At 21.6% G+C, this 25,791-nt stretch overlaps 2 protein-coding genes across 2 annotated transcripts; one reads left to right on the top strand and one right to left on the bottom strand.

Moving 5' to 3' along the window:
• Window positions 1–39: 39 nt before the first annotated feature.
• LOC122511149 (protein zwilch homolog) lies at window positions 40–8,802 on the bottom strand. Its single transcript, XM_043626219.1, has 12 exons — window positions 8,590–8,802; window positions 8,440–8,497; window positions 5,210–5,342; window positions 4,759–4,993; window positions 4,479–4,643; window positions 4,211–4,387; window positions 2,298–2,496; window positions 2,033–2,112; window positions 1,692–1,930; window positions 1,382–1,612; window positions 202–314; window positions 40–125 (listed from the first exon to the last, which is right to left on the bottom strand). Exons 1-12 carry the CDS (start codon window positions 8,719–8,721, stop codon window positions 58–60), a joined length of 1,830 nt encoding a protein of 609 aa, XP_043482154.1. The 5' UTR covers window positions 8,722–8,802; the 3' UTR covers window positions 40–57.
• A 317-nt stretch (window positions 8,803–9,119) lies between these two features.
• Window positions 9,120–24,782, top strand: LOC122511420 (pre-mRNA-splicing regulator WTAP). The gene is made up of 6 exons (XM_043626631.1): window positions 9,120–9,318; window positions 12,536–12,883; window positions 17,855–17,979; window positions 18,088–18,266; window positions 19,842–19,996; window positions 21,887–24,782. Exons 2-6 carry the CDS (start codon window positions 12,658–12,660, stop codon window positions 22,624–22,626), a joined length of 1,425 nt encoding a protein of 474 aa, XP_043482566.1. The 5' UTR covers window positions 9,120–9,318; window positions 12,536–12,657; the 3' UTR covers window positions 22,627–24,782.
• The last annotated feature ends 1,009 nt before the right edge of the window (window positions 24,783–25,791 follow it).

The following is a 25,791-nucleotide window of genomic DNA, read 5'->3' as shown; positions in this document are numbered from 1 at the left end:
ACTGAAATTAATTTTTTAAATTGATCATTTCTTTTTTTCTGTAATTCAATTAGTTTCTTATATTTCATAGGCCGATGAAATATGCGATGCGGCGTAATAAGTTTGTTCACGATTATCAGCTTCATCTGGAATGAAAAATATTATTGATGCAAATTAAATGATTTTAAAAATAAATAATTAATCATTTTTAAATTTGATTACCTTCGTTGTAAATTTCGGGTGGGAAAATTGGTGTGAGACTGTAGCAAACACCTGTTGTGATTTGCGTAATTCCAGCGGTTGACGAAAGTCTTACATTCCACGAAGAAGGAGGACTAAAATGAATTTATTTTTAAAAAATATATCAATTGTCTCATTATAAGTGAAAGAATTGAAATGAAGGTAAAGAATTAATTTAACTTAAGGAGGAAAGTGCCATATTTAACTTTAAAGCTTTTTTTACAGTTTTTGTAATTTATGTTAAAGTTCAAGTAATTGAAAGTATTTTTGCATAGTTCAAATAATTTTTACCGCCTAGTTTGTGAAATATTTACAATTAAATTAATATTTTGTCTTATAGCGTTACCATCAAAAAAAAAGAAATAGTTAACCAATTATAATTCAAAAAAGAATTTTTGAAGATTTACAATAAAGATATATTCCTAAAAATATGGATTAATGACAAACTTAATCTTCAAAATAATGAGAAAATTTTTTTAATGACACTTCACGGTCGAAAAAAATGTGAAAAATAATTTTAATGAGCAAAAATTCAGTGAAACTTGCCAGCATTGAATTTTTTCAAGTTGAACGTCATTTTCCCCTCGACAGAATTTTATTACTTTCAAAAACTTTTTTGTAAATTCTTTGCAGAAATTCAAAAGTAATTCCAAATGTTTAAAAATAAATACTTCAAAAGAATTTAATTTATTTCATAAATAGTGAAATTACTTAAAAGAATTCAATTACTCTGATTAATAATGAAATTTTTTAAAAGAATTGAAACATTTTCAAAAATAATAAAATTCCATAAAAGAATTGAATTATTTTCAAAAAAAAAATAAATAAATTCTTCGCATAAATTTAAATATTTTCAAGTTTAAAAAAAATTCTTTGTATGAATTAAATTATTTTCATAAATAATAAGAATCTTCTAACAAATTGAATTTTTTTTAAATTTCATAAAACTTTATAAAAAATTGAATTATTTAATAAAAAATAAAATTCTTTTCAGAATTTCAAGTATCTTGAATATAATTTGTTTATAAAATTAATTGAATTATTTTAATAAATAATAAAACTCTTTAACAGAATTCAAATATTTTCATAAATTATAAAATTCTTAACAGAAATTCAATTAATTTAAAAAATTGAAAAGTGAAAAAATTTGTAAAATTTTTACCCTTCGATGACTTCTTTAATAATATCGTTTGGAATAGGAACATTGAGTTTATAAATAGAATTCGCCTCCAAAGGTGCAAATGACCCAATCGGCGTTTCTTTTGATGTAAATTTATTATAAGCACAACTGAATAGAGACTGTAAATTTCCAGACGGATAATCCACATGTGTCTGAGCAAGCAACATAAATTCCAAGCAAATATGAATTTGTGCGAGAGTCAATAAATCTTTTCTGCAGATTAAAAACAAGTGTGTTAAATCGTTATAAAAATTTACTTTTTAGAAATAATGTAAGAAAATAAAATATATACCTTAGTCCTTCCACGTAATTTTCCTCACTAAAATGACATTGTAATTTTTGTTTTACTTCATGACGATCAATGAGATTTGCACTTAGTAAAATGTACGTGTAATCTCTCATTAATTTCTCGATACCTATTTCTATCAGAATTTCCAGAGGTAAACTTCCAGCTAATAAAGGAGACATCGCTTTTTGCTGCATAATTTCGGATATTAATTTGGAAATTTTTGTCGAATTTGCAACATTCATCTGAGAAATTATTTAAGTTAATTTTTATTAAGTTTTATTAAGGTAATTAATTTTAATAATTAAATTCAACTAATTTTATTTTCAGTCAACAATTGCCTTTACCTGGGGTTTGTAGTCTTTTTTCTCAACTTCTTGAAACACCGCGTGAATACAATCTGTTATTAATGAGTAATTATTTGAATCTGAAAATGAATAACGAATTAAATTTGAAATATGTTCTTAATTCATTATTAATGTCGAATTAAAATTAAAAATATTACAATTAAAAAAAATTGAAATTATAAAAATTAAAATTAGGAAAAATTAAAAAAGAAAAATTAAAATTAAAAAAACATTAAAATTTAGAATTTAAATATTATAAACAAACTTTTTATAATCATCCACAAATAATCCGTGAAATCTAAATTTTGTCTGTTGGATAAATCATCCAAATGTTGTTTCAGTTTAAAGTCAATTTCGTCCTCACTGCGAGTTGACGCTTTTTTCAAGTTGACACTTTCATTTTCGAGAAAAGTATTATCTCCATTTAGTAATCGATTTAAATTATCCATCACTTCTTCATCAGACTGAAAAATTTATTTATATTCAAAGTACAAGCATTTTTAATAAAGAATATTTATTAACTATAGCAAATGTTACGCGCGTTAGGGCGCGAAACGTGATATTCAATTTATTATTATTATGCAAATTAGGTACAAAATTTTTTATTTTTAAATATGAATTTTTGAATAATTTCAGATTCAAACTTAAAAAAAATTCAATTATTAACTAATTTACTAATTAAATATTCTTGTTTATTAATTTTAAAAATTTTAATAAAATTCTTCGCAAAAATTCAATTATTTTCATAAATAATAACAATTTTCGTAAGAATTCAATTATTTTTATAAATAGTAACATTTTTTGCAAAAATTCAATTATTTTTAAACAAAATTTAAATAAAATTTCACGAACGAATTCAATTTTATTTATAAATTTAAAGTAAAATTATTTGCAAAAATTCAATTATTTTTAATACTATTTTGATAAAATTTCATGAAAGAATTCAATTTTTTAAAAATTTTTAATAATATTTTTCGAAAAAAATTAATTATTTTCTAAAATTTTAATAAATTCTTCGAAACAATTCAATTATTATTTTTTTAAACAATAAAATCTATGCAAAAATTCAATTGTTTTCAACAAAATTTTACGAATAAATTCAATTTATTTCTTAATTCGTTAAAAAAATTTCAATAGAATTCAATTATTTTCTAAAATTTTAATAAATTCTTCGAGAAAATTCAATTATATTTATAAATAGTAAAATTCATTGCAAAAATTCAATTTTTTTCTTAATTCGTTATAAAATTTTGCAAAAGAATTCAATTATTTCCTAAAGTTTTAATAAAAATCAATAAATTAATGTTCAATTTCAATTATTAACAAACACGATTAGTTTTAAAACTTGAAAGTAATAGTTCATAAAATTCAATTATTTTCAAAATTTTTAATTAAAATTATTAATGAAACTCCATTATTTAAAAAAAAAATTCAAAGAAGTTCTTCAAAAAGAATTTAATTAGAATTTTCAAAAATTTTAACAAAATTCTTCGTGAGAATTCAATTATTTTTCGAAATAATAAAATTCTTCGAAGGAATTCTATGATTATCAAATTTTTTGATAAGATTCTTCGCAATAATTGAGGCCTTGGATCCAATAACTCGCCCGACGCTCGGAGGAACGCGTAACTGCCAGTCAGTGAGCAGTGAGCGCCTCTGGGCCACTCACTGCTACCCGACTGGTATTAGCGCGTGCCTTCGAGCGTCGGGCGAGTTATTGGATCCAAGGCCTCAATTGAATGATTTTTAAAACAATAATTTTAATTAGTTTTAAAAAATGCGCCGGTATTAAATTTCAAAGGATTTGAAATTGTCATTTAAAAAAAAATTTTAATTCTTGGGTAAAAAATAGTAACAATAAGTATTTAAAATATTTTAACAAAATTACTGCAGTATTGAATAATTTATTTTAGAAATTCTCTAAAAAATTTTAATTATATTGAATTCCCGAAAATAATTCATTGAAATAATTCTCTTTCATTTATAAATTACGTCAAATTTTATTGAAATAAAATTAATAAAATTTATATTTTACAGAAACTTATTGAAATTTAAAAAAAAGTCTTGCCTTTGAAAGAAAAATAGTCGAAAATTAAAAAATCCCTTAAAAAAATAAAAACATACGTAAAAATGATTAATTTTAGGTGTGGACGGAATAAATACGATTATTATAATTACCTTGGCATTCGGATTATTAAAATCCGACGGAAGCTTTAATGGCATTACACTGTATCTGGAACTCATGTTTTTCTTCGAATATTCTTCCAAAATTGGCAAAAAACGATTCAATAGTAAAATTTCCTCCCACAGAGAATCCAAAGGACTTTCTTTCCATCCGGCCGCAATTTCCATAATCTAATTGCAATCAGTTGGAATATAATTTTCAGTAAATTTAAATTCAAATACATTTAAAATTGTTATTTAATTTTTTTTAACTTCTTATTACCAATGTTTTTGTCGATTGCCTCGATGGTGGATAAAACGACAAACTATTCCACTTTATTTGCAAGCATAAATAACCTTCGAAATTGCTTTTACTAATTTCGGAAAAATTTGTAAAACTTTCCTTGGTCCCGAATAATTCATAAGCGCAGAATGTGTCAATTTTTACCTAAAACAATTTCAGTTAATTTATTGAAAAATTGCAAAATTACAATTTCTTTTAATAATTAATATTTTATATTAATATTAATATATTTTGATAATTAATAATAAATTGTAAATACTTCGTGTGCTTTAACAGATGACATTTTCAGATGTTCATTTAAAATATAACTGCAGTTTGCAATTTCAGAAATTCTTTTTGGTTCTTGTATTTGAACTAAAATTGTTTCATGACATTTCTTGTTGATTTTCGTTCCTAGTAAAACAGTTTTCTGCTTGTCTTCTTGATTGCAAACTGCAATTAACTGCACTTTCCAATCTGGTTTTGCACTGTCCAGACATACATTTAAAGCCGATCTGTTAAATTAAATAAAATTACATTAAATTTAATTAAATTAAATAATATTACATTGAAATAAATTAAAATAAATATTACATTGAATTCAGGTAGAATAAATTATACTACAATTAATAAAATTAAAACAAATTAAAGAATTTTAAAAATAAATATGAGAAAAAATTGTCCGCTTCAAAAATATATTTTCGAGCAACGAAACATTTTTTTTTTGTTACCGTGCAATAATTACATCAATTGGAAGATGATATTCTTCTTCTTTTAACCAGTATCTCTTTGCAGGCAATACAGTTTCATTGAAACTATCTCTTCCAAAAGAATACTCCAAAGGTGATCCAGTGACATCTGCATCTGCAATTTGAGAATATAAAATTTAAAAAAACACTGTATCTATTTAGCTCGCTAGCGGGCTGAACAATGACAGTAAATTATTTATCTCGCTAGATAAAAAGTCTGTATTATTTTAAAAACATTTTTATTTTTTCATTTTTAGTTATTCAGGGTTTGCCACAAAAATTTAATTTTGTTCGTTTCTTCTTTAAATCAATTATTCTTAATAATTTTTGAAAAAGTTCTTTGAGAATTTTCAAATCCATTTGTTTACAATTCAATTTTACGAAATTTCATCGATTATTTGGAAATTCTTCAATTGTATATTAGAAAATAAAAACTTGAAATAATTTCAAAAAATTTAATTAAACTTCTACAAAAAAAAATAATTCTATACAGAATTGTTAGTTAAAAGTATGAAAAATTCAAATTATCTAAGATTTCAATTTGAAACCTTTTCAAAATTCAAATATTTCTAAAAATTCACGCTATAATGCTATTAATATTCAATTATAGTTTAAAATTTTAACTGAAATTCATTTTTAAATCAATTTTTATTAGAAAATTCCAAGAGAATTCAATTATTTAAATACAAAAATAAATAATTTATTGAATAATTATTGAATGTTTCTTTAAATTGAATTATTTTCATAAAGAATTTTATCAACAAATTTTTAAATAATTGAACTCTTTCGAAGAATTTTAATAAAATTTTTAAGATAACAATGATACAATGATTTCTATACTTTGCTCTCATATTGAACGCGCTTTTACATATTTCATCCCAAAAGTACGCCAATTTACATATAAGAAATATTGATGAAATTGCGACCGATAACACTTAATTAGATAATTGATGCAATTTAGATTTAAGTTAGTTTTAATAAAAGGGCGTTCTCTTTTGTAAGCCCGTATAAATTGTTAAATAAATAAATAAATAATATTTTATTGTTTTGTAATTTTACTTTTCTTATTATTTATGAAAACAATGCAATTTATTTTAATAATTTTATTAAATTTTATGAAAACAATTAAATTCTTTCGAGGAACTCAATTAAAATTGTATTCACAAAAGTTATATTCCTTTAAAGAATTTTATTAAAATTTCAGAAAACAATTGAATTTTCTGCAAAGAATTTTATTTAATTTTCTGAAAACAATACTAGAATTTTTGCATAGAAATTTTATTAACATTTTTAGAAATAATTGAATGTCTGCATAGAATTTTATTATTTGTGAAAATAATTTAATTTTCTTAAAGTATTATTTAAAAACTTTGAAATAATTAATTTTCGCAAATAATTTTATTATATTTATGAAATCAATTCAATTAATTTAATAAATTTTTAAAACAATTTGTATAAAATTGAATCCTTGCGAAAAATTTAAATAAAATTTTCAAAAATAATCAATTTTCTACGAAGAATTTTATTGTTTATAAAAATAATTCAATTCTTTAGAAGAGTTTCTTTAAAAACTTTTGAAAATTTTTTATAAAAATTGTTAAAAATGAAATTTTATTGAGAAATATAATTAAAATTTTACTGAAAATAATTCAATTCTTTTAAAGAATTTTTTGAATTAGTTATGAATTTAGATATTTATTTTTAAAACAATTTTTATTAGAAATTCTACGAGAATTCAATTATTTAAATACAAAAATTAGTAATTTATTGAATAATTGAATGTTTCTGAAAGTTGAATTCTCATGAAAAGAATTTTAGCAAAAATTTTTTAAATAACTTAATTATTTTTCCGAATTTTAATAAAATTTTTAAGAAAAATGATATTCCTCGAGAAATTTGATTAAAATTGTATAAAAAATATTTAAAATTCTGCGATGCATTTTATTATTTACGAAAATAATTGAATTCCTAAAATAAATCTCATTATTTATAAAAATAATTGAATCCCTGTAAAAAATTTTATTATAGAAAATATTGCGATGAAATTTATAAAAAATTTGTTAAGAATTGAATTCCTGTGAAATTAACATTCTTTATGAAAATAATAAAATGTTTTCGTAGAATTTTACAACGAATTTTTGAAAATAATTGAATTTGTTTTTGAAAATTTTATTAAAATACTAGATATTAAAAATCATTAAGTTTAGGGAAGTTTATGAAAATAATTGAATTTTTGACAACAATTTTATTAAAATTTGTGAAAATAATTGATTTTCTGCAAAGAAGTTAAATATTTAAGAAGATAATAAAATTGAATACTTAGAATGAATTTTATTATCTACAATTTTTGAAAATAATTAAATTGCTTCGATAAAATTTAAAATTCTTTCGAGAAATTTTAATAAAATTTTTAAGAATAATTGAAATTTTGCGATGAGTTTTATTATTTATGAAAATAATTTTAATTTCGGAGAAGAAATTTATTATTTTTAAAAATAATTGAAATTTTGACGAGAATTTTTTTTTAATTTTTCAACATAATTGAATTTTGGCGAAGAATTTTATTACTTTTAAAAATAATTGAATTTCTGCTAAAATAATTGAATTCTTATAAAGAATTATTTATTATTTATGAAAATAATGGAATTATTGCGAAGAATTTTATTAAAATTTTTGAAAATAATTGAATTTCGGAGAAGAAGTTTATTATTTTTAAAAATAATTGAAATTTTATCTGGAATCTAAAAAAATGTTGAACATAATTGAATTCATGAGAAGAATTTTATTATTTTTTTTGAATAATTGAATTTCTGCCAAGAATTTAATTATTTATGAAGATGATAAATTGAATTCTTAGAAAGAATTTTAATATTTATGAAGATAATTGAATTCTTAGAAATAATTTCATTATATAATTCTTGAAAATAATTTAATTGTTTCGATAAAAATGAAAATTCTTTCGTGGAATTTAGTTAAAATTCTATTGAAAATAATTGAATTCCTTTGGCGAATTTTACATAAATAATATAATCTTTTTGAAGAATTGAAGGTAATTAAAAATAATTAAATTTAATTATCATTAAACAATAATAACTAAAAATATCTTATTAAATAATACAGATTTTTGGTCAAGTGGGATAAATAATCAACTGTCATTATTCAGCTCGCTAGCAGGTTAAAAAAATATATTTCGAAAATAAAAAAGAACTAACCTGTTTGATCATTATCTTCAACTGATATTCTTTTTACAGGTGTAAATACCGCCTTTGACTATAAAATAAATAAAAAAGTAGATTCATTTATTTCCTGCGTAATGAGAGTAAATCGAGTAAATAGTTTGTAAACAAAACAGTGAAACTCACAATTTTGTGAAAAATAAGAAAAGGTCCATCTTCTAGTTCCGGCAAAAAACGTTTCACATAAGAAGGACACACTTTATTAATAGAAAAATTTGGATTTTTCAAAATATCTCTTACTAATTGTGAATATTCCATTTTTTCAAAAAATATTATTCAAATGACAGCAAACTTTGCGGTTTGCGGCATTTTATTCCCATAACCTAAAAATTGACACGAATGAAGTTGGAATAAACAGGACTGACAACCTAAAAAAAAGAAAACTTTGCAATTCTACCAACTGTTGTCAGTGATAATCGAAAACGATCGACAAAGCGCTTGTTTAATTTGTATTAGTAAATATTATTAAAAATCAAACAATAAATACTCTCCTGTTATTATACTTAAAAAATTATTGTTAATCTAGCAAAAAATATATTTAAAAAACAACAAATTCATGGTTAGTATTTTGATTGGCGGGACAAAATAAAAATGGTTCTGCGCAGGAACGGTTTGTGAAATGTGAACAACTTCCTTCCTTTCGTTCAACAGTAGAAACAGTAGGAACAGTAGTGCCTCCTATGAGTTCCAAACTGTACAGTTCTATATAGTTTCTGCATATTCTGTGTGTGTCATTAAAGTGACTTCTGATAAAAATAATCCCAACATAAAATGTCAGTGTACCCGCAGGATGCATCAGGAAATGCTCAATGAACGCTTAAAACATTGGACAACTGAAAGTTTACATAAAACAAGGTATTCATTGTTGATGTTGACAGGAAAAAAAAACAACTTTCCTTCAACAACAATCCTTCACCACAACCTCTGAAATTAGAGCACCTCTCGTGTTATTTTACCAAGTTAAATAAGATCATCGAAATTCGAACACTATTTTAAAGAATGTTTTAACAAAATTTCTAAATTACATAATTTTTTTCCCACTAAATTAACTGTTCGGAAACATTGAACTTGAATTAAAATGATGCTACAATTCTCAGATAGACGGACATGTTGAAAATAATGGCGTCGTTCTTGCTTCTGATTTCCATCATTTTCTTAAGTTTCATGACTTTAATACACACATTACATGACGTGTGCAAATTTTTCAGAATAATTTTTTATTTTCACTTTCTGGTGAAAATTGTATTTTTCTTTTTATTTATTGTGTTTTTATTTGTTCAGCCATATGCTCCGAAAAATTTCCGATCCATTTAAATGTTATGTTATATATGAATGTAGAAAGATTTATTATTCGTGTTTATTTTGAAAGGGGTTTTTTTTTGTATTCGTTTTAATTATTGTGACGGAAATCAATTCATCGACATAATTTGAAAAAGAAAATAAACCTTTCACGAATGGGTCGAGAAAATTTCTAATATTCCAGGCTTCGCACTCATTTACTAAAACCTATTTACTACTTTTTTTACGATTAGATATTTGGATACTTTTTTTTAAGTTTGTGACAGTAAAAGCTACTTTTTTCTTTAATTTTTGGAAAATTCTTTTGAAAATTTGAACTACTTTTAATCCCGCTAATAGTTTAAATAAAAAAATTATTCTAAAAAATTTGTATAAAAATTCTTTGAAGCAATTTAAAACATTTTTATAAAATTCTTTAAAACAATTCAATTATTTTCAAAAATATTTGGAAAATCTTTTGTAAGAATTCAATTATTTTCACAAATAGAAATGAAATTCATCGTTAAAATTCAAATATTATCAATATCTAATTATTTTCAAGTTCTTAAAAAATTATTCGAAACTATTGAACTGAAAACAATAATATTCTTCAAAAGAATTCAATTATTTTTATAAATAATAAAATTCATCGCAGATATTGGATTATTTTTAAAAAATTTAATCAAATTCTTCGCAAGAATTCAATTATATGAAAGTTTTTAAAAAATTCTTGAAGAAAATAATAATAGAAGAATAAAAAATAAAGATAATAAAAAATAAAGTAAAATAAATAAAATAATAAGAATAAAGAATAAAAATTCTTCTTTTTTAAAAAAAATGAATTGTTTTTATAAATAATAAAATTTCTTGGCAAGAATTCAAGTTTACAAAAATTATTAAACGAACTGAATTGTTTTCATAAATAATAAAATACTTCGCATAATTCAATTATTTTTCAAAATGATAATAACATTTCTCACAAGAATTAAATTAAATGAAAGTTTGTAAAAAGTTCTTTAAAAGAATTCAATAATTTTTATAAATAATAAAATTCTTCTCTGGAATTCAATTATTTTTAAAAATTTTAATAAAAATCGTTGCGAAAATTCAATTATTTTCATAAATAATAAAATTCATTGTAGAAATTCGAAAAAATTAAAAAATTGTAATAAAATAATTCTTTGCAAAAATTCAATTATAAGAAAGTTTTTAAAAAATTATTTAAAAGAATTGAATTTTTTTTATAAATAATAAAATTTCTTAGCGAGTTTAAATTGTTTTCATAAATAATAAAATATTTCGCATAATTCAATAATTTTTCAAGGCGATAATAAAATTTCTCGCAAGTATTCACGTATATGAAAGTTTTTAAAAAATTCTGTAACAAAATTGAATTATTTTAAAAAATAATTAAATTTTTTGCAAGCATTCAATTATTTATAAAAATGTTAATAAAATTTCTTCCCAAGAATTGAATTATTTTCATAAATAATAAAATTATTGAAATTCTTCGAAAGAATTGAATTATTTTCATAAATAATAAAATTATTGAAATTCTTCGAAAGAATTGAATTATTTACAGAAATTTAATAAAAGTTGTTGCAAGAATTCAATTATTTTTATAAATAAATTCTTCGAAAAATGTAATTACGTATTTGTAAAAATTTTATTAAAATTCTTCGAAAAACTCCATTATTATTTTCAAAAGTTTTTTAGAATTTTTCGAATGAATTCAATTATTTGAAAAGAAATTTGATAAAATTCTTGATAAATATTCAATTTTTAGAAACAATCAATTATTCAATCAATTATTTATTTTTGTATTTAAATAATTGAATTCTTGTAGAACTTTCTAATGAGAATTGATTAAAAAATTAAGTTCAGTTAAAATTTTAGATTATAATTGAATATTAATTACGTTATGGTATGAATTTTTATAAATAGTTAAATTTCAAAAGGTTTTTACATTAAAATTATTTAAAATTTCAATTCCTGTACAAAAGTAAGTTTTTATAAATTTATTGTATAAAAACTATTCAAGAATGAATAATAATTTAATTTAGAAATCAAGAAAAAAATGTAGTCTTTTTAAAAATTTTACTCTAAATTTTTTCAATATACCTAGTAGTCCTAGTTAAATTCTTGAAAAAATTGAAAATATTTATTTAAATTTCCAATTCATTGTAAACTTTGTCAAATTTAATTGAAATAAAGTTTATATTTTAAGAAATTTTTATTTTTTTACGCTTTTAAATACTATTTTTTAATATAATCGAATTTTACGAAGAATTGTAACTAAAAGTTTGAAAAATAATTGAATTTTAATGAAAATTTAGAATTGAATCAGGATAAGAGAAAAAAAGAAAATTTTTTTATGGAAATCAGAAAAATGTCATGGAAATACAGAATGAAATTTTTGGGATTTTTGTGAATCAACTAAAACGAGTTTTTAGTTGTCAAATTTAATTTTTCGATAGCTACTTTTTTACTATTTTTTCTAGTAATAAATCCACTTTTTGATACTTTTTTAAAATTAATTATTGAGTGCGAAGTCTGATATCCATAAAAGTATTTTTAGTGTAGAAATTTCTTTTTTTTTAAAAAAATATTGTTATCATTGCTCGAACTTTTATTAATTGGAAATTTGAAAAATATTTTTATCATGTCTCGAACTTTTATTAATTAAATCGAATTTGAATTAATTGGATTAAAGTTTTATTAACTGTATTCAAGTATTACTGATTTTTATTAATGTAATTAAATTTGTATTAAACTAAAATATATTTCTTTTTAGGCAAATGTTCCTGAGTGAAAAATTGAAAGTGTGAGAAAGGAAAAGCAGAGTTTCAATTATAGTGAATTGAAGAAAAAAAAGCAAAAATATTTCCTTTGAAAAGGAAATTAAGAAAAATAAGAATGGCTGAAGAGGGCAATGACGTAAAATCGGCAGGTCCATCTTCGCCGAGGAGTCCTCAGGATGTTCCCAGTGGAAAGCCAAACAGTCCTCGGTCACCAAGGCAACCACGTCGGGTGAAAATAACCGAACAACTGGACAACTTGACAAAGGACGAGTTCGTGGCCAAATGGCGTGAACAGGACTTGTATGTGGAATATCTAGAGGCGCAGACTGCATCCCAGGAAGGTACTGAGATCACGTGAGAGTGAGAGCATTTCACTCACCACATTTCTTCTTAAAACTGAAAAATATTCCAAAAATGAGAATCGAGTTTCTTTCGCTATTCCGAGGCAAGACTCTCTTAGAGACGCTAAGTTTTTTTTTTTGTTTCACGGGGGGGTATATGAATTTAAAGTGAAATTCATGTTTGACTTATTGCAAATGCTTTTTTTTCACTTTAACACATCTGTGCGAGAACAAATCTGAAAGGAGTAAATATTCTCGGCGAGAAATAATTTCTGTTTTTCCTTTTTTTTCTTATTTACCATGAAATATATTCATTTTAGAGTCTCAGCATTTAGAACGAAATGTTTCTTTCGATGTTTAAAAGATCCTCTTCATATTTTAAATTTTATACTCTCTCACTCAATAAAATAAAATTTGTGTTCAAGAAGCACAAAAAAATTAATAAAAGCTTGAGTATTCTGAGACTGTATTATTTTATAATATTACTTGATTCATTTTAGCAGAAAAATTTATTGACTCAAATAAATAATTTTTCTACTAAACCAGGATTTCCTTTTTATAAAAAAAAAATATTTTATTAAATTTCGAAAGTATTTTATTGAAAATACTTAATAAAAAGTAAATTAAGGAGGAAAGTCTGTGCCATATCTAACTTTAAAGCTTTTTTGACATTAAAGAAATTAAAATTATTTTTTTAACTTAAAATTTAAATTTTTTAAATTTTTATTGTACTGGAAAAATTAATTAACTTATTGAAATTATAAATAATTATACAGAATTTATAATAAATAGAGAAAGAATGGCATTGAAACTAAAAATAAATTTAATAAAATTTTAATGAATTCCTAACTGTGAAAAATGCTAAGAAAGGACAAATGATTATACTGATTGATTACAAAAAAAAATTGTTTATAAAATGTAATAAAATGAAGCTTTGATACGTTTCTTCGTAATTTTTGAACAAAATTTCAAATTTGGATAAAATCTATAATATTTAATAAATTTTCACGAAAATTTGACATTTTGCTATTCTCAGTAATGGCATTTTTCACAGAGAAAGATAAAATAAAATTCTTCGCAGAAATTCAAATATTTACAAAAGTTACAAAAAAATCCTTCAAAAGAATAGAATTACATAATAAAATTATTTAAAAGAATTAAACTAATTTGACAAATAATACAATTCTTGAAAAAAAATTGAATTATTTTCAAAAATACAAAAATTTATTAAATGGATTGAATTATTTTCAAAAATAGTAAAATTTTTTGAAGAAATTTAATTATTTTTAAAAATTTAAATAAAATCTTCACAAAAATTCGATAACTTCCGCATAAAGAATAAAACTCTTTAAAAGAATTCAATTATTTTTAAAAGTCTTAACAAAATTTCTCTATAAAAAGGCAATTATTTAAAAGTTTTTACAAAAATACTTTAAAGAAATTAAATTGTTTTTATAGATAATAAAATTTTTTGAAAGAATTCAATTATATAAAAGTTTTTAAAAATTCTTTAAAAGAATTAAATTGTTTTCATAAATAATAAAATACTTTGCAAAAATTGAATATATAAAAGTTTAAAAAAATTTTTTTAAAGGAGTTGAATTATTTTCAGTAGAATTTTAATTACGTTTCTCAATAAAATGGTTTTTTAACCGTTCTTATAAAATTTTTAGCAAAATTCAATTATTTCCAAAAATATTTAGAGAATTCTTCCAAACAATTTAATTATTTTTATAAACAATAAAATTCTTCAAAATAATTTAATTATTTTCATAAATAACAACATTTTTTGCATAAATTGTATTATTTTAAAAAATTTAATTTTTCTCTAAAATTCAATTATTTCTATAAATATAATAAAAATTTTTAAAGCAATTTATTTATCATTAAAACATTTAATAAAATTCTTCGAAGAAATTCAATTTTTTTATGAAATAATAAAATTTCTGACTACAAAATTCAATTATTTAAAAGTTTTTAAAAAATTAAAAAAGCTTTAAAGAAATTTGAATTGTTTTTATAAATAATCAAATTTCTTCGCAAGAATTCAATTATACAAAAGTTTTTAAAAAATTCTTTAAAAGAATTGAATTATTTTCAGTACAATTTTAATTATGTGTCTCAAAAAAATTGATTTTTAACAGTTTCTATAAAATTTTTTGTAAAATTCAATTATTTTCAACAGTTTCTATAAAATCTTCCAAAAAATTGAATCACAATTTATAAACAATAAAATTCTTCTCAAAAATTTGATTATTTTAAAAATATTTTATAAAATACTTTGCCAAAATTCAGTAAAATGAAAGTTTTCAAAAAGTTCTTTAAAAGAATTGAATTGTTTGAATAAATAATAAAATCTCTTTGGAAGAATTCAATTTTACAAAAGTTTTTAAAAATTTCACTAAAGAAACTGAATTGTTTTCATAAATAATAAAATACTTCGCAGAAATTCAATTAGTTTCCAAAATATTGGTAAAATTTCTTTCCAAGAATTCAAATATTATTTTCATAAAGAATAAATTTCTTTGCAAAAATTTAATTATTTTCTAAAATTTTAATAAAATTCTTGAAATCAATTTAACTTTTTTAATTATAATTTTAATTAAATACCTCGAAAGAATTTAATTGTTTTATAAATAATAAAAATTGCAAATATTCAATTACATATTTTCTAAATTTTTGATAATATTCTTCAAAAGGAATTGATTTATTTTTATAAGTAATAAAATTCTTCATGAGGAGTCAATTATTTTGAATGTAATTTTATTTAAATTCTATCTCTATAGTTGAATTATTTTTATAAATTATAAACATCTTTAAATTAATTGAATTATTTTAATAAAAAGTTGCTTGACTTTTCTTTTTACGGCACTTTCTTCCTTAAAATACTTATTAAAAATTAAAATCATAATACTTAGTAAAAAGTATTTTTACAAATATTTCTCATAAAGCAAAATTTACTCCTTTACAGAAGAAATTTTTTTTTTTATATTCAATTAAAGAAAAATTTTGAAATTTACTAAAAATGCACCACTTTAAGAAAAGTACCTAAATTTATCTTAATTTTTTATAATCATACTTTTTATTTCGACAAGAGCTATAAAGTTCTGAAACGTTCAAATGAACGACATTTAATGTTTTATATTTATGAAAATATTTTTACTAACAAATATTTTGTCCTTTTGAACGTATGATCTTTAAGGTTCCGAAAGTTCAAATTAATGAAATATCTTTACTTAAATTCAAAAAAAAATTTTATTACAATAATTTTGTGTTAATTTAGGAAAATATTTTCAATAAAAAATATTTCGTTCATTTGAAAGTTCAAAATTTGTGAACCATCATTTCGACAATATTAAGAAAAATTAATTGAAAAATATAAATAAAAAAATTGGATCGATAATTTAGGTGCTTTTAACTGTTTGAAAAAATCGAAAGAGAAAAAGAATGTGAAAAAATTAAGAGACAGTGGTGAGAATTTTTTTGTACTCGCACAGAATTAGTAGAATTTTTACAAATAGAGCACACATTGTTTATGAATAATTTTAAGAACTCGAATGTTTTAAAGTGTTTTTTTTTCAATACCAATTTGAGTTTGATAAGCGATTGTGTTTGTGTTGTGCTAAAATCGCGAAAAACGAAAATCGCCAGAGTGAAAAATGTGTTAAACAGAGTGAAATTGTTGCCCCATCGTTAAAGCATTTAATGTGAGTGCTAAAAAAAAGAAAAAAAAAGAAATATTATTTCTCGATTTTGAGAAATCCAACCAGCTTCCTCAGTGTCTATAGTGTTGGTGTTTTTAAAATTCTCACGAGTTTGCTTCACGAAAAAAAGAAAATGCGAAAAGAAAAATAAATAAAAATACAAAAAAAAATGAATCAAGTGTGTCAAAAATAAAAGAGCCAGTGCTTAATTTAGTGATAAATTCGTGATTGAAGCAACGAGAGAAAAAAGGTCCAACTAAAACACGAAAATCATTCTTGTTTTACGAGAAAAAGAATGACGCTTTTTTTCTTGAAAATATCCCGAGTTTTTACGACAATATTTTGAAGGGTGTCCCAAAATTCCGTTTCTATCTCTCTTTCTGTTTCTTTTTTTCAAAAAAAAAAAAAAACACCCAATTCTTTCTATCTCCCTTTCTATTTATCTCTGTAAAAAAATCTCGAGTTATCGTGTGCTGGAAGCTGTGGATATTTCTCTGGGGAGAAAATCGGGACACCGATGGAGCAACAACTCACACGAATGGCGCCTGGAACGACACCAGATTTATCAAAGTATGCGTCAATTAATGATGCCAATTGTCAGAGCAATCAATCTTAATCTATTAAAACATCTTTTATAGTGCGCACTTTGGTATTAATAGTAGATTGAGCCAAAAGCCACTTATTCTCAAAAACCCATTGTTTCCAAAAAAAAATACAAATTCGCGGCGTTTCGCGATTTGCTGTGTGTTTAATTTTTTTTTCATTTCTTCTTCTTCAAGTGCAGAAATTTGTGTCATTTGCCAAACAATTTGCCTCTGGTACAATTCTTAAATTAATTGAGTTTCAATATTACTTTCTTAATAATAATCAATAATAATTATAATAAAAATCAATATTAATTAATAATTATAATAATATTTTTCGAGCGTAACAATTATTTTGTACTATCTTCTTATTTATTAGTGATTTTCTTCCTTGTTATATTACTTTTTTCTTTAATTAACTTTTTATTATTTATTTATTCTTTATTATTGACTTTTTATTATTTATTTATTCATTATTATTGACTTTTTATTATTTATTAATTTGTATTTTATTAAAATAAAATTAAATTGTTATTTGTATTTTATTTTTTTATGAGTTTATTTTTCGAATACTTTTCCAAATGAAGTTTTTTTAATATATTGAATTAAAAATTGTACCTGAAGGTGAAGAAACTATCGAAAATGGACAATTTGTGTTAAATTGAGAAATTATTTTCTTTCAGGCGAAATTTCTTCGATACGAGAATCAGAGGAGAAGTACAGACAACAATATGCAGAAGCGTCGCATAGAGAAAAAATTTTAGTTAGAAGACTTGCTTCTAAAGAACAGGAATTACAAGAATATGTTGTAAGTTTCTTTTTGGTTTTAAATTTCAATGTACAATGAAATCATTACAATTTATTACAATAGTAATGTATTTCTTCAAAAACAAAAATTCTTACTTTTCATTAATAGAATCAAATAGCTGAAATGAAAGCCGCCCAAGCACCGTCCGCCGCAGCGTTGAGATCCGCTTTATTAGATCCTGCTGTAAATATTTTAATTCAAAAATTGAGGCAAGAATTGATTACAACAAAAGCTAAATTGGAAGACACGCAAAATGAGCTTAGTGCTTGGAAATTCACGCCCGACAGGTATTTGTATAAAAAGGAATTATTTATTTATAACAAACAAGGTTGCCACAGTTCTGACAAATCTGTGAAGTTAGTGAAAATAACTATAGACAAATCTTTCAAAATTATTTTGGAATCATTTTTCTAATTAAATTTTCAAAATATACAATTAAAGAGATTTTGAAAAATTGAAATTTTGCAAAATTTAATTTGAAAATAATTGATTTTTTTCAAGGTATTTATTACAATTTTTGAAAATCAACTTTTGATAAATTTTAATTTGCAAATTTTGAAAAAATAATTGATTTTTCAAAAATTTTAATGAAAAATCTTAAAGTGTAAATTTGAAGATGAAAAAGAATTAATTAAAATTATCTTCTAAAAATTATAATAAATTTTTTTTTTAAATTTATTCTTTGAACTTTTTCAATCTATTTTTGCAATATTTTCAATTACATCATATTTCCGAAAATTCAAAAATCTACAAAAAATAATATAACATTACATATTTTTAAAATTTTGTAGAAAACAATCATATTCAACATTTTTAATTGAAATTCATAAAAAAAATTAATTAGTTTCTTTTAAATTATAGAAAAATTCTTTCAAGAAATTCAATTATTTTCGAAAAATTAATTGCGAATATTTTTAAAAAACTAATTCTCAAAGTTGTTTTATCAGAACTTTTTAAGATTCAAGTATCTTTGAACAAAATAAATTAAAATTTTTTCTTCCAATAATTCAATTATTATTACAAAATTTAATCAATTTTCAATTATTTTTTAAAGTTTTTAATAAATTCCAGTTGTTTTAAAAATTTTATTTTTGTATATAATTCAAAAACTATTATCTTTCAAAAATGATTTAAAAATATTTTTAAAAAATTAATTTGAAGAATTTCATTATTATAATTTTTTGAAAATATAACTTTTACAGTTATAGTTACAAAACTAATAAAAAAATTGAATTTTTGTATTTGAATAATTGAATTCTTGAAGAACTTTCGGAAAATTATTAAAAATAATTCATTTAGAGATGAAGTTTAGTTAAAAATTGTAAGAAATTAATAATTACCTAAATATTTATTTTAAAAAATTATTTAGTTTCAAATAATATTATTTAAAATTATGAAAAAATTAAGTTTTTGAGGAATTTTAATTGAATAGTCTTTAAAGATACTTGAATTTAAAAAAATGTATTAAAAAATTATCAATGTAATTGAAAATTTGATTAAAAATAATTAAATTTGGTAAAAGATTTTATTAATAATTAAAATTTTACAAAAAGTCTGAATCACATTTATTTATTGTTGTTTAGTATTTAAAGATGTTAATTTATGAAATTATAACTAATTTTATTTTTAAAACAGGTGGATAAACTCTTAAAGTTTTCTATTAAATATTCGCTTCTGAAAATTTATCATTTTTAATTTTTCTTTAATTGAATTCTCTTTGGATTTTTTAAATATGAAATCAAGAAGAAACTTAAAATTCCCTTTAGAAATCTAGGAAAAACGAAATAAAATTTTTGTGGCAACCTTAATAAAACTAATTATTCATTATTATAACTATAATTAATTAAATTTTATTATATTAGCAACACTGGAAAGAGATTAATGGCAAAATGCAGATTGCTTTATCAAGAAAATGAAGAATTAGGAAGGATGATTGCCAGCGGAAGAATAGCAAAATTAGAAGGTGAACTCGCTCTTCAAAAGGGTTTCAGTGAAGAAGTCAAAAAATCACAAAGTGGTAAGCAATTATTTTTTAATTCGAACTGTCTCCTGAATATTTTAGTTTAAAAATTTACATTTTAACTTTTATCACATAAATTTAAAAAAAATCATGAAGAGTTACAGTTGTGAGTTTGACAAATAATTAAATGCCTTTATTTAAATAATTAAATTCTCGAAGAATTTTCTGAAAATTATTAAAAATAATTGATTTCTAGTAGAATTTTAGATTAAAAATTCTAGAAAGTAATTGAATTTTACAGAAGTTACAGTAGCAATTTTTAGAAATAATAAAAATAAAATATAATCCTTCAAAAAAAAAACTTCAATAATTATTGTTAAACAAATATTTAAAAATTTATTGCCATTTATTTTAATTGAAATTTCAAATAATTTCAATGCAATACTTTTTGTAAAATTTAATTATTTTCCAAATTTTTAGTTAGGCAATTTTTCAAAAAATACAATAATATTTAAAAATAATTTTTTAAAAAGAGAAAATAAAATTCTTTCAAATATAAAATTTATTTTAATGAAATTAGAAAAAATTTCCTATTTTTTCAATTTTTAAAAATTATTTTTGAGAATTCAACCATTTTCAAAAAAATTGTATTACGATTTTTTAAAACCCTCATTTAAAAATTGCTAAATAAAATTTTTTAAATTTTGTTAATTTTTGTTAAATAAATATTTAAATACTTATTTATTTGTCCAATAGAAATTAAAATTTCAAAATACTTTAAATGTAAAACCTTTTGAAATTTAATTAAAATTAGAAATGCAATTCTTGAAATGTTTTCTAAAATGTTCACTGAAATTCTTTTTCAAATCAATTCCTATGAAAAATTTGTAGGAGAATTAAATTATTTTAATACAAAAATAAGTGATAAAAATATTAATTATTTCTAAAAATATTGCAACTGTAACTCTACTTATTGATTTTTTAATTTGAGAAAGAAAATTCATAGACTATTTAAAATTTTGAATAAGTAGTTTCTAGTTTGATATTTCTTTTTAATAAAATTTTCTTTTTTTTACTTTCCTTTGAAAATGCTGTTATTGTAAAAATTATAGGCGAATTATTTTCACTAAAACACTAATCACTCTATTTACAAATTAATTGTCAAACTTTTGACATGACAATTTGAGCTCTAAAATAATTTAAAATCAAAAAACCCTAACTTTACGTGAGGACAAAATATCGCGGTTATTATTATATTTAAGTAAATAATTAATTTAATTATGTAAATTTAAAAAAAAATTAATTTAGAAATTCTGAAAATATTAGATTTTTTAAAAATTTTTTGCAGAAAATTGGAATTTCAGAAAATAATTAATTGAAAAAATTCAAAACAATTGAAAAATTCGTTAAATTTTATTGACAGAAATTTTAATTGAACTGAAGTTTACAATGTCAAAATTTACTTTTATTCAATTAAGTTAACATTTTAAATTTCTGAAAATAATTAAATTAATCGGAATTCTATTGAAAAAAAATAATAATTTTATCAAAATTGTTGATAATAATTGTATTTCTTGGAATAATTGTTTTAAAAATTTTATAGAATATTTGAAATTTTTTTAGAAATTTTTTATTTATGAAAATAATTGAATTTTTGTGAAGAATTTTATTATTTATGTACCTAAATAATTGGAATTTTTGCGAAGAATTTTATTATTTATATAAATAATTAAAATTATATTCTAATTAATTTATTTAATTATAATTTTTATTTATTTTGAATTTTTTGACTTTGAAAACTTTTATTTTGGATTTTTTGTACTTGGAATTTTTTTTTTTGATTTTTTGTCCTGTAATCAATTCTAATGTTCGAGGAAAATTTGATCATAATTTTTATAAAATAAATTTGGAAGAATTAATGGAAAAATTGATGAATTTTTTCTACAGAATTAGATGAATTTCTACAAGATTTGGACGAAGACGTGGAGGGAATGCAGAGTACAATATATTTTCTTCAGCAGGAACTTCGCAAGGCACGCGAATCAGTGACCCTTTTACAACAGGAGAATGCATCATTGAAAACAAATTCAAGTGATCAAAATTTAACCAACGGCTTATCGCCGCACACACCGCCAATTAAAAATGAATCCGAAGAAATAGTAGCCAGTGTCGATATAAAATTGAAAACCGAAGAAAGTGAGGTGTGTAAAGGTGCAAGAACTCCACCCTTGCCCGATGATAAATCAACAAACAGTGAACGTGCATGTGATGAAAAATCAGATCGAACTGATGTAAAAGCAATAATAACAACAACAACAACGCAAACTGAACAAAATGACGAGAGCTCACGGGATTCACCGGCCTTGATTATTAAGGTTGAAAATGAGGAGCTCAGTGATCGTGACGATGATGAGGAATCGACTAATCGTACTAATCGAAGGACGTTACGGACTAAAAACAAAAGTAATTTGAAATCTAGTGGTAAGACTAATGGTGAGGAAGTGTTGACAAGGACAACGAGGGGTAGGGATAGGACAAAGAGAGACAAAAGTGTACCGGGTAGTGATGAGGAGAGAATTCACAAAAAGAAACGAAGAGAAAGCATCATTTCAATTGATTACAATGAGGCCGATGACGATGCTTTGGTATTGACTAATGGCGAGACACTCCAAAGCGATCCTGAATAAATAGTTTATCCTCGTAAGAAAAATTCATACATTCTTCCCTTGTTTTTGTTTTTACCAATTGTGACAACCACCACCTCGACAAGTTGACCCAAAAGTCTTGATTTGCAAAAGTGATTTTTTTAAAAATTATTCTTTCAAGAATATTAAGAATGCTAAAAAGTCATTTGATTATTAAATCAAATTGAAATTAATTACTAAATGATCCTAAAGTTTCGAACGTTCAAAGTTCAACGAATTTCTTAAACCAATCAAATGAAATTAAAATTAGTTAGTCCACAACGTTGATCAACGAAAAAAATTTATTTAATAATACATTCAAATATTATTAAATAATTATTAAATTATTAAATATTAATTTATAATTGAAAATTTAGTTTTTAAAACAATTATCAGCAAAACAATCAATTTGTTTTCCTGAATATTTTTCTGGCAATATTGCTGCATTATCTATAATTAATTTACTTAATGAACAATTTTTTTTCTTTGATCTACGCTGTGGATTTCAACTTGGTTGCTAAATAATCCAAAAGTTCCGAACGTTCAGAATTAAATTTTCGTTACAATAATTTTCACTACAAGAAAGTAACTGTAAAAAAGTTTCTAATGTTTATTGAAATCGATAATTTACGAAAATACTTTAATAATAAAAAATATTTCATTCGTTTTAACGTTCGAAACAATCGAAAAATTATAAATTCAGAATTCACTTTTTAACAAAAAAAAAAAACTTGAAATTCAGGTTTATTAACGAAAATATTTGAGAAAATATAAAAATTTTGCCATAAAAATATAAAAGGAGGAAAATTTTTCTTTTAACAACAATTGTTGTGTTTCTCGAAAATTTTTTTTCGTCGATTCGCTTGTGGACTTGAAAAAAATCACTTTTCCAAATTAATACTTCCTCCTGAGCGGTTTAATTACCAATTTCTCTAATTTACGAAAAACTGTTTTCCCAATTCTTTCTTTATTTTAATCAATATTTATGTTGATAATTTTGAAAAAGAAATTTAAAAAGAAAAAAAAGTATGAAATACACGAAAATATAGAAAATAGAATTTTATACCTGTGAGATGACAAATAATCAAAAGTTTCCCTATAGATATTTTGAATTCAAAATTTTTAGCATAAAATTGAAATAAAAATTGCAGGATAATAATTTTCGTGCGAATTAAGAAAAAATTTCATTAGCAAATAAAAAGAGAATTCGGAACTTTTTCTTATTATGAAAAAATTTTTAAAAGTCTGCTCAACTTTCTTTTTCAATTCATTTTCGAATTGTAATTTCTTTTGTTTTTGTTTTCGTTTAAGATTACAATATAAATTATTTTTGTGGAAAATGTTTTCCATTAGGAAACGAGGTAAAAAAAAATAAATTGGCTTTTTTGAGAAAAATTACAATTTTGATGATAAAACGGAATTTAAAGTTTTAGAAAAGTTTGTAGGTATATTTTGTTGAATTGAAAATTGTTCTCTTATTTTTCTTAATTTCTTTTACAATAGAAAATAAAGAACAATATTATGAGAACTTTTTTTCACGATGGATAAAATTCAGGCTCTAAAAAAATCTACCCTTTCCTCTGTATAAAAATATATGTAAAAAAATATTAATATAAATATTCCAACAATTTTAAACGTTCAATTGAAGGAAATTATTTAATTTAAATAAAATTAATTTATTTTAATGATGGAGAAAATAATATCAATTTATTACAGTAATTTATAGAATAATATTAATTTATTAAAGTAATTAATAAAATAATATTAATTTATTTCCATAATTAATTATTATCGACGATTCAGATAAAAAAAAAGAAATTTCTGTATAGTTTTCAGAAAAATTTTGTCGATAATTGTAGGAAAAGAAAGAGAATTAATTAATTTCGTTCATTTGAATGTTTACAATCTGAGGAATATTTAACGCAATTGATAGTGAATGTATGATAAATTATAATAATAATTAAGGCCTGCATCTAATGTACTTTCAAGATTTGTAATATAAGATTGGGGATTTATTATTATAACTATTATTTAAAAAGAAATATTACTCTTTTAAAAGTGTTTCGAAGAGAGAGATTTTTTTTCGATATAATTGTATAGTATCATTCGATATTTTCATTTCTCAGAGAATATATCAATTTCGAATTTTATTTTGTAAATTTTCGGTTTGTTTTTCAATCGATGGCGAATTGTACAAAATATTTCAATAATTGGATACTTTATACGTCAATAGTAGACTTTTTTAAAAAAATATTTTTTTTTTGATTTTTTAAAAGTGAAATATATTTGAAAATCATTTTCAAATATACAAATTATTTTTCTTTATAAATAAGAGAAATATATATATTTATAATATATATATATATATATGATTTCTTTATTTACTTTGGGTGTTTTTTTATAACATTTCCAATTGAGTTTATAATTATTGTTCTGGAAAGGAATTGTAGATTGTGCATAATCTATTTGTTTAATTGTAATTGGAAATATTTGACGATTGAAAAAAAAAACTTGTATAATTTTATTATTATATTGTATTTTCATTTTGTTGATTGAAAAGAAAATTTTTTTTTTATCAACTCGTCAATTTAGGAAAAGAAATTTTTTTAATTTCCCGTAAAATTTTTAAATCTAATTTTTGTACAATAAAGATAATTAATAAAAGAGATTATTTGTAAATAAGAAAATTTGTGTTTTTCTATGAGCATTGTTGATAGAGAAATTGGTGCATGAATTGAAATTTTCCGAATTTTCCTAAAGTCGAAAAAAAATTTGAGCGCGAATTTTAAATTTGATTTTATAACAATTGGATGTGAGAGAATAATTTATTTTACTTCAGGTAAGTAGTAGTTATAATTTAATTTGTTTTTAATATGAAAAATTATTATTATTTTTTGTTATTTAAACATTAAACATTAATAATTATTAATTATATAAGATATAAGATTATGATGTTTCTTAATAAATACAATTAAATATTAATAAATAATTTATTAATTTAAAATTTGTTAATTAATTAGCAAAACTACACGCGCGTGAAATTTTCGTTGCCGTTGTTAATTTAAAAAATTTGGTTTTTGAAATTTAATGAAAATTCATTTAACTGAATTTTTTTTTAAATCAATTCCTATCAGAATTCAACAACGAGAATTGAATTGTTTAAATATG

The sequence above is a fragment of the Leptopilina heterotoma genome, unplaced genomic scaffold (genome assembly GCF_015476425.1).
Source record: "Leptopilina heterotoma isolate Lh14 unplaced genomic scaffold, ASM1547642v1 Lhet_121, whole genome shotgun sequence".
Lineage (NCBI taxonomy): Eukaryota > Metazoa > Arthropoda > Insecta > Hymenoptera > Figitidae > Leptopilina > Leptopilina heterotoma.
Note: the sequence above shows the minus strand (reverse complement) of the source record. Positions and strands in the feature narration are given on the sequence as shown.

What these genes read in the sequence shown, in the direction of transcription:
- LOC122511149 (XM_043626219.1), bottom strand. Translation starts at nt 8,721, where the DNA reads ATGGAATATTCACAATTAGTAAGAGATATTTTGAAAAATCCAAATTTT. An exon ending in TTCTTATTTTTCACAAAATT is followed by an intron (nt 8,498 to 8,589) that starts GTGAGTTTCACT and finishes TTTATTTTATAG; the next exon opens with TCAAAGGCGGTATTTACACC. An exon ending in ACCCGAAATTTACAACGAAG is followed by an intron (nt 126 to 201) that starts GTAATCAAATTT and finishes TTTTCATTCCAG; the next exon opens with ATGAAGCTGATAATCGTGAA.
- LOC122511420 (XM_043626631.1), top strand. Translation starts at nt 12,658, where the DNA reads ATGGCTGAAGAGGGCAATGACGTAAAATCGGCAGGTCCATCTTCGCCG. An exon ending in AGGAATTACAAGAATATGTT is followed by an intron (nt 17,980 to 18,087) that starts GTAAGTTTCTTT and finishes TTTCATTAATAG; the next exon opens with AATCAAATAGCTGAAATGAA. An exon ending in AGTCAAAAAATCACAAAGTG is followed by an intron (nt 19,997 to 21,886) that starts GTAAGCAATTAT and finishes TTTTTTCTACAG; the next exon opens with AATTAGATGAATTTCTACAA.